A 15,553-nucleotide genomic window follows, 5' to 3' on the forward strand; every position below is an offset into this window, starting at 1 on the left:
AGTAATAGCTCCCTTTCAAAATACAACAAAACAGTTTTTATCTTATCCCAAAGCTCTCTAGGCATGATTTTTAAATAAATGTACATTAAATCCTTCTGTCATATAGCTATTGGAGTTCATTGATTTAAACTGTTAGGGCTCTTGCGGCGCTTGGGTGGCTAGTCAGCTGAGTGTCTGACCTTGGCTCACGTCATGATCTCACAGTTTGTGAGTTCAAGCCCTGCATGGGACTTGCTTCTATCAGCATAGAGCCCACATGGAATCCTCTATGCCACCCCCTCTCTGCCCCTACCCTGCTTGTACTCTCTCTCCCTCAAAAATAAATAAAACATTAAAAAATAAACTGTTAGGGGCCTTCAGTTTCATTAGCTATGTGCTTCTTTCTCCAAGTAACCTCTCGGAGTAAGAGTACTTAATTCCATTTCTCCAACATGGAGACCTCACCCATGGTCACAGTGCCAACTACACATCCCTTTGACTAATCCCTCATTTCCTTTGGTCTGACACCTACACCTGGAAATCTCACTGCCTCTTTGAAGGGAGTCATGACAATTCCTTTTCTGAGCAGTTACATTTTTCTTCCTTACACATTTCACTGCAAAAAAAAAAATCATGCCTGTTTAAGTAGAAAATCTCTGGTTCAATCATTGTTTACTTTGTAAACATGCACTAATGAAAAATCCATTGAATAGGACAGTGAGAAATATATTCTTCCAGAAGCTAAGAGTTTAAAATTTGGATGAAAATGATGAATAGCAACAAAATTCCTATATATAAAGGGATACTCATAAGTCAACATTTAAACTTCTGTATAGATTCTGGATAGATAGAATAAAATGCAGATTTGGTCATTCAATATGTCCTGCAATCGATATGCAGAGAATTGTCTCTGTTTTTAATTACATATACAGAATAACCCCTCCCTGCAAAAGAGCCTTCTTTTCAGCAAACCATCATTGTTATATCCTGAGGAGTAAACAAATGTCAGTGTTCAGATATAAGCTTCAATTCAGAAAGAAGTAATGCAGCATTAGGAAAATACTACCCTTTCTGATTTTGCAGCTGGAGAACTGAGAAGCTCTAAAACAAGGGCAGAGTTTTTAGGGGAGGGAAACACTTCTCCCTTTTTAGGCTGAAAGGCTGTTTAGTGTGATCAGAATTCCAGTCAACTGTGGTACTGGAAACTATTTCGTTGTCTTAGACAAGGGAGTCCTCAATCACTCACATCACTGTATTTCTGTATTTTCTCTGGGTTGGTCATCCACCCAACAGCTCAGAATGAGGCTGACATAATATCAGAAGGGCTGGTTATAAGGAGATCATTTCATTGCATTTTTGTACTTTTCATGGAAAAATTGCATCAAATAGCAAGATACAAATCAGAAGTTCTTACTCCAAAGAGTGGCATAAAATAAATTTTCAACCCTACTTTTGGAAAAAAAAAATTCAGGGTAATTACCAGGTTTGGTGTCTATCGCTTCTGGGATGAGAGGAATTTTAGGTTTCAAAGAGATAAATTGTGTTTTACTGGGAGCTGGAAAAGTAAAGAAAATAATCAACAAATCAATATTTAGGCATTTCAGTGTCTAAAGCCACAAAAGAAAAAGCTATGTTAAGTGGAATGAACTCTTCATCTTGGAAGGTTTTGCAAGTGTTCCACTGAAAGAATATTTTACAGAACAACACTGAATGAATAAAGTGATAAATTTTCATCTGGTTTGAAAAAAACATTTCAGGACATATTTGAATTAACAGAAATAGCATTGCTACAAATAGCAACAATAACTACACAAAGAACATTATTTTAATCCATTATCTTTGAAAAAAATCTATGGAATCATTTTGCCCCCTTACTTCACATTTCTCAGCCACATACAAGTCTTTAAGCACCAGAAAGAAGGCATGTTTAAGATTGATAATCACTGATAGATATAATGCACGATCTACTATACAAAGAAATTCTACTAACACCATAATAGAACATGGTTCTTCCAAATGAAGTCTGAAGTTGAACTTGAGGATCTTACTCAGAAAAATGGAGAACTGTGTTTAGGACTCTACTTCAAATACAATGACTTATGAAAGGTGATGAAGCAGCCATGTTTTCCAGCTTTCCAAGGTACAGGATGATGTCTGAATGCTGATTTCAGGTACATTAACTATGGGACCAATTACCCAAAACCATGAAAGTCACAGGGCTGCTGTACTCTATGAAATCATCACAATAGTCAAAATTATCCAATTAGCACAGTGACTGAGACATTACACAAAAGCTAAGGTACTGGATTTTCATGGTAAAATTAAGTAACACATCTAACTACTAAGGACATGTCATTACCCAGTGTTGTCCAAGTAGGTTCAGGGCTTTTAGGAATTTTAGATGTAATTATTCCAGGACTTGTGGTTCTTTCTGGTGATGGAAAGGAAATAAAAATATTAAGATATCCTACAGACAATAAAAAGATAATCGCTCGAAGAATAACTGAATGACCCTTTCAAATCCTGCCATATTTAATTGTCAGTGTTTACAAAGGCAGTGAGTACAGGTTTTGGGAAATAATTTCTAAGTTCAGTCATAATAGCAAAGGCAATAAAAAAAACTGTATACTGTCATGGAATAAGCAAAACCTGATTAGTTGGGCATGATTCTGAGTGTATTACTTGACAGTGAAAAATAGTACCTCCTGATAAGCTACCTCTACCATGCAAATTTGGTGTTGGGATGTGTTCCCTCCTCCTTCTCCTCTGTCTAAACCCTACACATTTTGAAGCTTACATCCTCAACTCTTTTTCTGAGCTTCTGCACAAGTATTATAGTCTCACAAGCAGCTCTCTTATTCTCTGCTGTAGAATCTTTTTGAGATTATAAGCATTTGGAGAGTCAGAGTCATGGTCTCTCCTCTCAGCCACTGCCCTAGCTCAGTTGAAAACATAGTAGGCTCCCCAAACACCAACTGCTAGCCTAATAAACACCTAAATATACATGCATACCAAGGAAATGAATCACACTAACTATCTTACTTCCTAACACTAACAAGACATTAGGACTTGTGTCTGGGTTTATACCGAAATTCACAAGCAAGAAGATCACGGACTTAATTTTCAATGAAGTGTTATTGAAAAATGGTTTTATTTTTGTCATTTTGCATTAATTCATCTTCAGCTAATTTCAAATTTTGTGAAGCAACTTTGACCTGTAGAATCACATAGCTTCTTTTTATGAAAAAGAAAATAGAGACATTATGTATTTGGAATTAAGTATCCTGAGAAGTTAAAGAGACCATTATTTACCAGGTTTGGTTCTTGGTTTTTTGGGCCTGACGCGTCGTTTAGGTGTAGAAGGGATAGACGTAGTTTGCTGGGTAGCTGAAAGAAGATTTAATATAGCTTTGATAAATAATATTGCACAGAGGCCAATCAGGTCACAATTGTAAACTCCTTGAGTGCAAGAACTGCTTTTTATTTCTTTGTATGCCCAGAATGCCAGGCACTGTGCTTTATACCCAGAAGGTTCTCAATAAATGTGCTGATTGGGCCAACATGAATTAAGTGTCTATATGAACACTGAAGGTGTATTGTTGAGTTAAATGTACTGGGAGGTAAGCACTCTTGAGGGATTCAAGAACACAAGGTACAGTTAAGAACTCAAAAGATAATTTACCAAACAACAGAGGACAAACACAAATACTTGGGATTGAGAGAATGGAAGTTCAGAACTTCTTTAATTCTGTAGCTCATTACTAACCTCACCAGGAGTTAATGAATTACATTATTCTAATAACTTTTAGACCATTATAGAATGTAGGCTGTGTTATCTTTCTTACCCATCTTTTCTTATCATTTCCAGGGTTATAGAATCTACGTGGTGCTCTTTATATTTAGACTACTTTGAGAAAAATATTCTGACCAAGTGCTATCTAATCATGCTGAATAGAAGGGAATGTATTTTAGAATAACTATGGTCTGTAATTCCACTTCTGTTTTCTGGTTGGCAGAATTGAAAGGATTATAGAAGGGAAATAATTCTTCAAATATATGGACACCAAGATTATGGAGATTCTTTGAGGATCCTCACAAGGCAAAGTATGATAGATAACCTAGTTCTTGGAAGAATTTCATGGTATAGAATAAAGGGAAATATTTACTACTGAAAATATTCTCGAAATCCAACGTAACAGATTCTTTTTGGTCATTTTATCTGTTCTTTCAAAGTATACAAATAAAAAAATCATTAGTTACCAGGTGTTGTAGGTGGCATTTCAGGACTAGTAAAGATTTCCAGTTTTTGAGGAACAAATGGTGTTTCACTTGGAGCTGAAAATACAAACACCCCACCCACCAAGTCATTCCAGTTAAAAAGAGGTATTTTAAGGATTTTAACATGCTTTTTAGATGGTGTTACCAAGCACATGCTACAAGTCCATGATTAAGAATGAAAAATGCATATAGTGTTGAAAGCTGGTGGATGAAATAATGATTTAAAGAAAAGGTCAGAATGATGATCGTTCAGCAGTTCACTCCAGGCAGACTCAACACATGGAAGAGAGGTGATACAGGCCATAAACACATGAGATGGGATGATATGGATGATGAAGAGTCCATGCAGTTTTCAAAGCTTTTCATTCCTTTAAGGATGGAAAAAATAATCATCTATTAGAGTTCAAAAAGAGAGAGAAAGAGAGGGTGCACACACCCAAAATGGAACATAAGATGACTGCATTACAGGAAAAAATATATATATTCAGAAATAGGAATGAAATAAATGATTAAATGTGATGGAATGAAATGGTCATTTGGAAGAATGGCATTCACATGGATTTTCTCTTGATGGAAAACAAAGTAGGATTTTTCTGTTAAAAACATTACCCAGTGTTGCCCTTGGCTGTTCAAGAGTTCTAGAAGTTTTAGGTGGGACAGAATCCAGAAATGGATCACTTGTTTCTGTTGGAATAAATGTCAACATTTATAAAAGCAGAAGGCCCCAAGAATAAAATACAAATTCATGAGTAATAAATTATTCCTCATATGGGGAAAAGTATCACGAACACTTGAACGACTGCTGACCAACATTTTAAAACTAGTGATTCATTAGGAGCTGAAGATGAACTCACTTTTAAAAACATATATACTTTAAACATTAGAAACCATTATAAAAACGTTTCATGTATTCAACTTGTCTTCAGTTGGCTTTTCTGGTTTCTCACCTTTGTTTAACTACTAAGTGAACACACTCAACACTCTATTCCATTTTTTCTCTTATTTTCTGCTATTTAAAATTACTTGCTTTTATCATAGCACCAATAATGTGGATATCAGGCGAAATATACAAAAATATCAGACATATATCTATGTCTAGCAGAGACCACTCATATTGACTTGGAATCTCTCTTAGTACCTAGTTTAATAGGTGCTTAATAAACAGTTGCTAAAATGAATTATTAGATTGAGTTACATTCACTGTATGTGGATCAGTAGGATAATGCCAAAGATCAGATCCAACTGAACTTCTATAGACCAAGGAATGACATGATTGCTCTAGTGCACGATTTCTCAGCTCATCACTATTGCCTTTTAAGGCTGCATAATTCTTTGTTGTTGGGGGGAGGGGGGCTGTCCTGTACATTGCAGGGTTTGACAGTATCCCTGGCCTCTACCCACTAGAAGTCAGTGCCACCTTCCCCAGTTGTGACAATCAAAAATGTCTCTAGTCGTTTCCAAATGCCTCTGGGAGGAGAAGAGAGAAACATCATCCCCATCTGAGAACCACTGCTCTACAGAAAAGTCCCTAAGAATCTAAAAACTTTTTAGAGTGATTCTGTTAATACATTACTCTGGGTCAGTGGCAACCAAATTTATCTGCATCTCCCACGTGTGGCAGAGCTTATTACTGATAAAGAAGTAATCGCTCAACAGAGAAATGGGTAGAATCCATCTCACTGACACAGACTGCCACTTCTCTCCTGCAGAACCCTGAAGAGTATGCTTTTTCACTCTGCGCAAGTTAAAGCAAGAATGAGGCGTAGTGTTGTCAGAACATTTGGCTTCCAAAGAAAGAATTGAGAGGCGGGGTATACCTGTATGGGGTTCTGATATGTCAGGCTCATCTGATGTTGTAGGGCTTGAGAAAACATCATAAGTTGCTTTTAAAAGAAAAGGTAAAACAAAAGAGAAGATGTTAATTTTGATTAATTTTAAAAAATTTCATGACACAGTTTAATGCTGGGTAAAACAGAGTTTTATGTAAGTGCTAGTGCGTTTAGGCTCTGGGCTATTGGTCTTGTCACTAAATGTGTAAGCAATCACTAAGACTTGCCTCTAGGCTTTCCCCAAACTAAAGGCTTTTGTACAGTGAGCCCTGGCACTGGCCTCGTGGGTGATGTGCACATAGTGCTATATATTTACAATGAAGTGGTGCCAGCTCTAAATCAAAGAGCTTCAAAGAGTATAAACATAAATGAGTCAGAAGCAATTTGAGGAGAGATTTCCAAAGAAGGAAACAACAGTCACATTGAAGCTATTTGCACCAAATAGCTTAGTCTTCCTACTTAGTAAAAGTTACCATCATGGTATCTTATGTTTGGACAGCACTTTCTAGTTTGCATGGCACTTTTTCACATATCAGCTTATTTAACCCTCTCAATATCCCTGAGAAACATGTGAGGTAGGCATTATACCCATTTTCTAGATAATGGGGTGTTAATTCCATTTTCTATATGATGAAGTTGAGATTCGCAGCCGTGAAGACATCTGCCAGTGGTCCCACACAGGCTTTGTCAAGTTCAGTGTATTTGTCATCCCATTAACAGGGCTAGGAAGAGCTGAATTAAGACCGGTACTCTCTTCTTGCACCACGCCTCCTGCCACTTTACCTGGAGGCAACTTTCTTTCTATATTCCTAGTGGAGCCATGAGCCCTTCTACAGTCTAGGTGGATTTCAGGATCAATTTAATATTCTACATAAACCAAGGAAAGCAGGGTGACCTTGAAAAACAAGGTTGATCTTAATACAGGGATAAATTTCATGTTTACGTAAGAGTTGAATCTGCAAGCAAAAAGAGCATCAAAATAAAAATTAAAGATGTTCTCTTTTTCTGCACAAAGAGCTGTCAGTATGGTAATGGGAGGTGAAGAGAAAGCATTAATTGTCATGAGATACATGTTACTTTCCTGACCCATTCAAAATGGCTCTACAGAAATAAACTAAAAGGGAATTCATAGGAAAATTTACTCAGCAAGGTTACTTGTCAGTCAGTGACCATGTCATGACTTTGAACCAGTGCTAGTTGAAGGTGTAAGAAAGATAATATCAGACTGTGTGATACACCCAGATATGCACAGAGGGCAGTTTATATTGCACCACATACTGAAGAAGCGGGAAATAGAATTCTCTTTGTGAAGGCCAATCTACTACTTTGCAAAATCTTCAAAAACAGAAAGAACATTCTGAGTCATGCACATGTTCTAAGAGCCAATGCTTTAAATTGCAATGCAAGGTTTTCTTTAGCCTAGCTACAATTTTAAAGAGTCAGATAAGAATGACAAACCTTTTGAAGGACAAAAATGCTGGTGGTTGCTGATCTTGCTTGCTTCAAGCCAATTTCAAGTCATGGATATACCCAAGTCAGCCCTATGTATTACCAAACAAGTTAGGAAAACTTTCCCAACTTCTATTTAAACTTCTTATACTAGAAGTTATGAATAAGTATCTTGACTTTTAATTATATTGCTGCTAACTTTTGAAAAACGCTACAACTGTCTTTTTGTTACCCTAAGTCATACACATCCCTTCTATCTAGTAACACTGAACCAGCTTTCTTATATTCTGTACTTTTTGTCCCAAGAGTACCCCCTTTATATTTCTTTTCTATATTGATAATTCCTTTTTATTTGCCTGGTTGCAAGCCAGGCTGCCATCTTCCCTCAAGTTATTCTCAGAAAGCACTATACTGGGGAAGGAAACCCTCCTTCTGTCATCCTCTGGCCATAGTGCCTCATGTTGGGAAGTTCCCAAGTATCACAGACCTCTCACACCTAAAACATTTTCTCAAATATACTTAATATTAAAATAACACATCTTCCAGAAGACTTGGTCCCTGCTATTTCTATTTCTGGAGTTTCTGAGAGTTGAATAGTTAAGAACAAGAGTGCTAATAACTCACAAATACCACTTGCTGGAAGTTTTATGTTGTTTGAGCAGCTTTGAGAGGCATGTTATCACCCCCCCTTCACTCATGGCTTAAACACACTTTTTTGGGGCACCTGGGTGGCTCAGTCAGTTAAGTATCCAACTTTGACTCAGGTAATGATTTCACGGTTCACGAGTTCGAGCCCTGCATTGGTCTCTGTGCTGTCAGCCTAGAGCCTGCCTCCGATTCTGTGTTTCCCTCTCTCTCTGCCCCTCCCCCACTCATGCTCTGTCTCTTTCTCAAAAATAAATAAGTATTAAAAAAATTTAAACACGTTTTGTGAATCTCGAATAATAGATACCGGAGGAGAGAACAGTGTCAAAATGGAGTTCTCTAAAAATCAACAGCTCTTGGGGCACCTGGGTGGCTCAGCTCATTAAGCATTTGACTCTTCTTGATTTCAGTTCTGGTCATGATCTCACAGTTTGTGAGACCAAACCCAGCATCAGGCTCTGCAATGACAGCAGTGGAGCCTGCTTGGGATTCTCTCTCTCTCTCTGCCCCTCTACTTGCTCATGCACACTTTCTCTCTCTCAAAACAAAAACAAAAACAAACAAAAAACAAAAATGGGGCATGTGGATGGCTCAGTCGTTTAAGCATCTGACTTCAGCTCAGGTCATGATCTCACTGTTCATGGGTTCAAGCCCTGTGTTGGGCTCTGTGCTGACATCTCAGAGCTTGGAACCTGCTTCAGATTCTCTGTCTCCCTCTCTTTATCTGCCCCTCCCCACTCACTCTCTCTCTCTCAAAAATAAACAAACATTAAAAAAATAATAAATTAAAAAAAACAGCTCTTGATTTCTTTATGAAATTCTTGTATATGTGTTTCTATACCAGAGTAAAATGTGTCAAATGATTAGGCCTCTTGGCTTTTAAAAGGCTACTCCAGCTATAAGAGTGATAGATAGCTAAGAGTGAAGAGCAAATTCCTGTTTCTTAGACTTTCCACATGCTATCATGCATTACTGTTTAGAGGCAAATATTTTCTATCACCGATGTGGAGGAAATGCTCCTGTTTGACATTAAACATTATCTCTAGTCTCGCATTCACAGAACATAAATGGGACCAAAAGTTGCAGAACCAATCCAACACAAGTAAAATAGGTAGTTCAATTCGAAGGTTAGAAAGAGCTATTATTTTCTTTCAAGTAGCAGTAATGACTTATCATGATAACTCAATTTCACTTTTATATTTCTCAGAAAAATTATTATGAAATAAGCCATACTAACATTTGCTCATTTGCTCACAACTTCCTAAAACCACATTGTTAAATTATGTTTTGTTGGTTACATGTTTTATTTTTTTAGATGTTTATTTTTGAGAGAGAAAGAAAGAGAGTGCTAGTGGGGGAAGGGCAGAGAGAGGGAGACAGAGGATCCCAAGTGGGCTCTGTGCTGACAGTGGAGAGCCCAATATTGGGCTTAAACTCACAAGCAATGAGACTGTAACCTGAGCCAAAGTCGGACGCTTAACCAATTGAGCCACCTAGGTGTCCCAGTTGTACGTTTTTTAAAAATGATTTTAAAAAACTAATCAGATGTAAATCCCATCATAAAAATGCTCTGATATGCTCTGGAAATGTGATAGCACACAGATAAAGCATTTCCACTTATTAAGAACTTATCAATTTATTCCATTCAAATTCCATGAATGTTAGTACCTATGTGAAAGACTTTCCTTTTTCATCAAATTCTTAGGTGAAAGGCATCGTTAGGGCAGAAATTGAGTCAGTCATGTTCATGACACACTCCAAAGTTTATTTTACCCCAGAGCCTGGTACATGGTGGAGACTCAATAAAATTAATAGGAATAATTATTCTATTAATTAGTAGAATTAATAGAGTTAACCTGCAAGATAGCCATTACAATGAACAAATAACAGTTTGACAGCTGAGTGGTTCATGCTCTTAGTAAGGACAAATGAAAATAAATGAATAGGCCCCTTTAATTATTTTATGATACACATACTTGTGCACACAGATCTCTTCCTCTACTACACAATTAATTACCTGCCATATGCTTATGTGGCCATACCCTGCCATGGAAATAGAATCCTAAAAACATACGAAGAAGCAACGGGAAGATACAATAGGACTATCAATAAATAGTGGGATGAGAAAAGCATTTATGAACACCACATACACAGCTCTCAGTACCATTTAAATAAATACATCGTGCTTTCTTTAGTTGATGGAAAAATAAAGCATCTTTCTGTTTGGACTTGAAATTTGTGAAAATAGTGCATACAAGAAAATGCTCATGAAGCAAAACCAAAGGCTGAGGCTGTAAATCTCTAAGAGGCCACAGTGAATCTGTAAACCATCTGCTACACGTGAATCCTATTTTCCTGCTCTGTAAGCATCAACACTACCACTCATCTCCACTTTTTTCTCCTCTCTAGGGCTTAATCCAGTTGGGTGGGCCAGATCTGTAATCATCAACAACTCACAGGGAGGCAGTAAGGTCCAAATGTAGATAGAGTTCAATCTCTCTTCAACCACTCTGAGCAAACCACAATTTTCCAACCAGTATACCACTCCCCATGTGTGATCATTCAGCGTTCAGGTCTTTAAATGATTTATAGATCTTAAGTGCATATAGTAATTTCCTGAAGTTCTACAAAGTACTGAAAATAGTAAGTGATGAACTCCTAAAGGCAGCTCTCAAAGTAGATTCTAATGAAAAGACTGAGGCTGATCATTCTCAGTTCTGACTCTGTGGTCAAGGGAGAGCTTCTAAGGATAACTGTTTGTTGTTCAAGGGGAAGGAATTATGCCAGAAGATGGAGTCGTCTTAATAATAAGTCAGTACATTTGGAGGGAAAAATCAGTTAGTCTGGGAACACTGAGAAAAGAACAGTCAGGAGAGTTTTCTAAAAATGAAAATGAACATGTCAGATCATCTTGGGTTGTATAAAGAAACCATTATCTTTGTCTGAATTGAGCTTTAAATCTTTCCTGGTACTAGGGCACCTGGGTGGCCCAGTCGGTTAAGCAACCGACTCTTGGTTTCTGCTCAGGTCATGATCTCACCATTCCTGGGTTCGAGCCCCACATTAGGCTTTGTGCTGACAGCACAGAGCCTGCTTGGGATTCTCTCCCTCTCTCTCTGTCCCTCCCCTGCTCGCTTGGGTATGCATGTTCTCGTTCTCTCTCTCTCTGAAAATAAAACAAACAAACTTTAAATCTTTCCTGGTATTACAGGCACGTGGGTAGCTTAGTTGGTTAAGCGTCCAACTTTGGCTCAGATCATGATCTCATGGTTTATGAGTTTAAGCCCCACATTAGGCTGTGCACTGACTGACGGTGCGGAGCCTGCCTGGGGTGCCTGTCTTACTCTCACCCTCTCTCTCTGCCCCTCCCCCACTCATGCTCTGTCTCTGAAAAATGAATAAACCTTAAAAAAAAAACTTTGTTTTAAAAGTAAGTAAACAAAAAAAAATATTTTCTGGAGCACCTGGGTGGCTCAATCGGTTAAGAATTTGCTCTTGGTTTTGGCTCAGGTCATGAACTCACAGTTTGTGAGTTTGAGCCCTGAGTCAGGTTCTGGGCTGACAGCATGGAGCCTGCTTAGGATCATCTCTCTCCCTCTCTCTCTGCCCCTCCCCTGTTCATGCTCTCTCTCTCAAAATACATAAACTTAAAAAATTAAAAAAAAAATTCTTTCCTGGTACTAACTGATGGTCTTTTTAAGTGGATGATCAAGTTAAGGAGGCTTAACACTGATGACACTATGAAGCCAGAAACCAAAAGATGATTTCCATCTTACCCCTTCAATGACATAAGGGCTTGAGAAATGATGCACGTGCCTGAGCTATGGGATGGTACATCATTTATGCTGCCTCTCCCACCTCTGATGCCCATGGAAAACAAAGCAAGTTGGTCACACATCATTTTACTCCTTGAACCTAGGAAGGGTCTCAGGGCCCAGTTTATAGAAAGATTCAGGTTGCTACTCTAACTCAACAGTGTGGCTGTGTTATACATCCTTGCCCAGAGTTAATAAGATGTCAGACCATTCCATGGGGGCAATGCCTCTTTAAATAATAATGCATATATCCTATACATTCTTTTTAAAAAATGTTTAAACAAGTGAAATGAAGACCCAAGAATCTTTTGTTAAGCTTATATGCAAGTTAGAGTCTTTTCATTGTCTCTCTTCCTTCTTCCTTTTTTTCAGTCATGTTATTGTATTATTATTATTACTATTATTATTGAGTATCTGCAGCAATTCAGGAGGTTTGGGATGGGCAGTGCGGTAGGAAGGGGATGCATTCAATTCAAGAGTCCATTGTATTAAGGAAAGGATGACAGAGTACCTCTCAAGTACTGTGAATTAGATTTAGTGACTTACACTATTTTTTTAAACACATTATTTCCAAGACATAACACTCAATGAAAAAAATTATATTTCCATTTTATAGGTGAGAAAATTGAGACTCTCAGAGGTTAAATCACTTGTCTACAGCCACATAACTACTACGTAGTTGAGTTGGTTATTAACCCAGCTGTGTCACTGCATAGGTCACAGATCAGTGATCACATTCACAAGAAGAATGAATGTCAGAAAGTGGCCAGTCTTACTCACAGACCACTTAATGTTGCTTAAAAATCTAGAAGGCACCTGGTCCTAGCATCATTTGCTCTGTTGGGAAGCTATTCAAGAAAAAATTTCGAAGTAAACTGTATAACATTATTTCACTCTTAACTTGGTGTGGTTGTTAGAAGCTTAGGAAAGAAACCAATGAGGATCTAGTTTTTGCTCCTCTACTCATTCAGGGGCAAGCCTCTCACTTGTTGCTTTAAAAGAAAATGGTAACTCTCTTTATTTCCAGGGACTTCTGGAGGATCAATAGGATGGTATATATACAACCTTTCAATCTCTTAATAGGAAATTGCTGTGCAAATACAAAATTATACCAATGAAGAAGCAATTCAACAAGTGCATGCACATACACACAAATGCACACTTCTTTGGGGGACCAGAAGGTGGACTACTCTTCTAGAACTCACTCTATAGTACACAGAAATCATAGTCAACTGGCCACTTTTCAATAGAACCTAAGACCAATTCTATCATGTCATCAGAAAAATTTTCTTTCCTGAGTTTTTGTTACAAGCACTTACATATTTTTAAAAGGTGGCCAACTTTCTTTTAATATAGAATTTATTTTAAAGAGTATACATTCTGATGTATAATTATAGAGCAGATTTTAATCCTCTCTTTTCTAAACTTTAAGAAAACTTAGGTTTCCAAGGGAATAAAGATATCAATCAATCCTACTTCAACATACTTTAGAGAAGGTTGAATACAAAATACAATTCTAAATGATGAGATAAAAAAATGCCATACTAAGGTTGGAGCAAATAGGCTAAAAGTGGGGAAGAACATGTTTGATGATTACACTTCTCAGATTTTCCACAATATTCCAAATTCCAAATACCCTATTTCACTCTTTCATAATCTATTGAATTGACCTAGGGATTTAAATAATCAGCATGCAAATTAGAATTTCCATACAGGTTTTTTATATCCCAAAGTAATACAGACAGCTTTTTGAGAGCATGCGCTGTGATCATTTGATACAAAACATGAAGTAAATATGGAAAACAAATCTAATAAATGCTGAAGCAAAATGAATTCTACAAAAGGTACTGGTAAGTCACACTTAATGGTTGTTAAAGAGAAAAGCAGCCTCTGGCACCCAGGAGTTGGCCTGGCACCCACAGTTGGGCTGTGGCACTCTCCTGCTCAACATCAACAATTTGAAGTAACACTGATATCAGACAAGACCCCTGGGTGACCGACACAGATCAAGACAAAAACAAGACCACTGTTTGGTTGTGTGCAAAACAAAAATTACTATCCCCACTTTCTGGCTAATATGGATTTACCAATCACAACTTCACTCTTCTTCCTGCCTGCTAGTTAAGAATTAAGATACTTGGTTATGGAATTACTCCCATTTTTCTGGCAGCAGCCAATCCAGGCATTGCTTCCTTGGACCCTCCCCAGAATCACCTAAAACAAGACCAAGTCCTACAGTGAGTCCTTTCTAGTACCCTCTTACCAAGGACCCCACAGTTCCTCATGCTCTGCATTCTCCATTGTTAGAATGAGCAATAGCTTTAACTTTGTTCAAATACAGGTGTGGTCCTAGTGGTCTTTGGCTGAAGGGAGTTCATATAGCAAATACAGACACACTATACCCCAAAGAAAACAAAATGTGTTCATTATTAACAAAAAGTGTTAATAATATCATTAACCCCAGCTAAAATGTATCATTTCTTCAAAAGATATAATAACTAAAAATGGGACGAATGGTATTATGGACCAGCATTCCACTACTATCTCTACCCCTCTCTCTTCTGACTTTCTCAAACAATTCCATTAGGAAACCACGGTGAATGACTGGAAAGTAAAATAATCCTATACATTGAAACTAAATAGGAAATAGAAACTTAGTACACGTATAAATTCACACAAAATTAATCACAAGAAACAGGAAAGTCTTAAATGAATGAAAGGATAGCATGAATATATCAACTCTTTAAGTCACAATATACAGGATAAATTTTAATTTTAACATGTTAGGAAGATGCCACACAGAACACTTACATAAGAGATAGAAGCATTAGTAGAAACAAGACATAATCACCCACTTTGAGAAACCAATCTTATATTGACTTGAGGCCTCCCATCCTACAACTGACTACATTTGATGATTCTTACCTACATGTGTAAAATATTAGAGGTTAGTGATAAGGTAGTGCTTCTCAAACTTTACATTCATACCAATTCCCTGGAGACCTTGTTTAAAAAGCAGATCCTGATTCAGTAGATTTGGAGTAGAGCCCAAGATTATGCCTTTTTAACAACTTCCCTGGTGATGCCAATGCTGCTGTTCCAAGGAGCATACTAAGTAGCAGAAATATAAAATTTAAGTGTTGTGAGGGAAGACTTGCAAATTTCTAGGGCCAATGCTCATGCCTGAGATCATTACCTACTGAACTGTTACAGCCATGACAAGCCCAACACTTCATCCAGAGGGGGTTGGCAGTCAAAGTTGGAAGTTCTCTGGCAGCTTAAGGTTGCTCTGGCAGCAGTGAGGTAACGGAATAATGCAAGCACTTCCTGCTGCATTAGCCACTATTCATACTCCATCAGAGCAAGGCCAGAATATTCCTTTCTGGAATTAAAGGCAAAAGGAACTTTTCCTTCACTAGGATCTTTAATTTCATCTCTCTTTGTAACCCTACAATCCTCCCTTCCCAACATATTCTCCTCCCTCCCCAAAGCTTAGTTCAGTTCAGGATTTATATATATTTCATGTCCTAGCCATTAAAATTCCATAAGCAGTTTCCT

General features: G+C 37.6%; 1 protein-coding gene across 41 annotated transcripts in view; it reads right to left on the bottom strand.

Moving 5' to 3' along the window:
* Positions 1 to 15,553, bottom strand: part of ABI3BP (ABI family member 3 binding protein) — a 264,235-nt gene that overhangs the window by 116,006 nt on the left and 132,676 nt on the right. For 38 of the 41 annotated variants that reach the window (XM_045036832.1, XM_045036856.1, XM_045036855.1 and 35 more), the window contains 6 exons: positions 6,075 to 6,140; positions 4,867 to 4,941; positions 4,240 to 4,314; positions 3,292 to 3,366; positions 2,339 to 2,410; positions 1,460 to 1,534 (listed from right to left, as the gene is read on the bottom strand). In XM_045036832.1, the coding sequence (XP_044892767.1) occupies positions 1,460 to 1,534; positions 2,339 to 2,410; positions 3,292 to 3,366; positions 4,240 to 4,314; positions 4,867 to 4,941; positions 6,075 to 6,140 (438 nt within the window). The remainder of the gene's footprint in view (positions 1 to 1,459; positions 1,535 to 2,338; positions 2,411 to 3,291; positions 3,367 to 4,239; positions 4,315 to 4,866; positions 4,942 to 6,074; positions 6,141 to 15,553) is intronic. The other 3 variants (XM_045036834.1, XM_045036828.1, XM_045036829.1) reach the window with 2 other exon arrangements.

This window comes from Felis catus, chromosome C2 (assembly GCF_018350175.1).
Source record: "Felis catus isolate Fca126 chromosome C2, F.catus_Fca126_mat1.0, whole genome shotgun sequence".
Taxonomy (NCBI): domain Eukaryota; kingdom Metazoa; phylum Chordata; class Mammalia; order Carnivora; family Felidae; genus Felis; species Felis catus.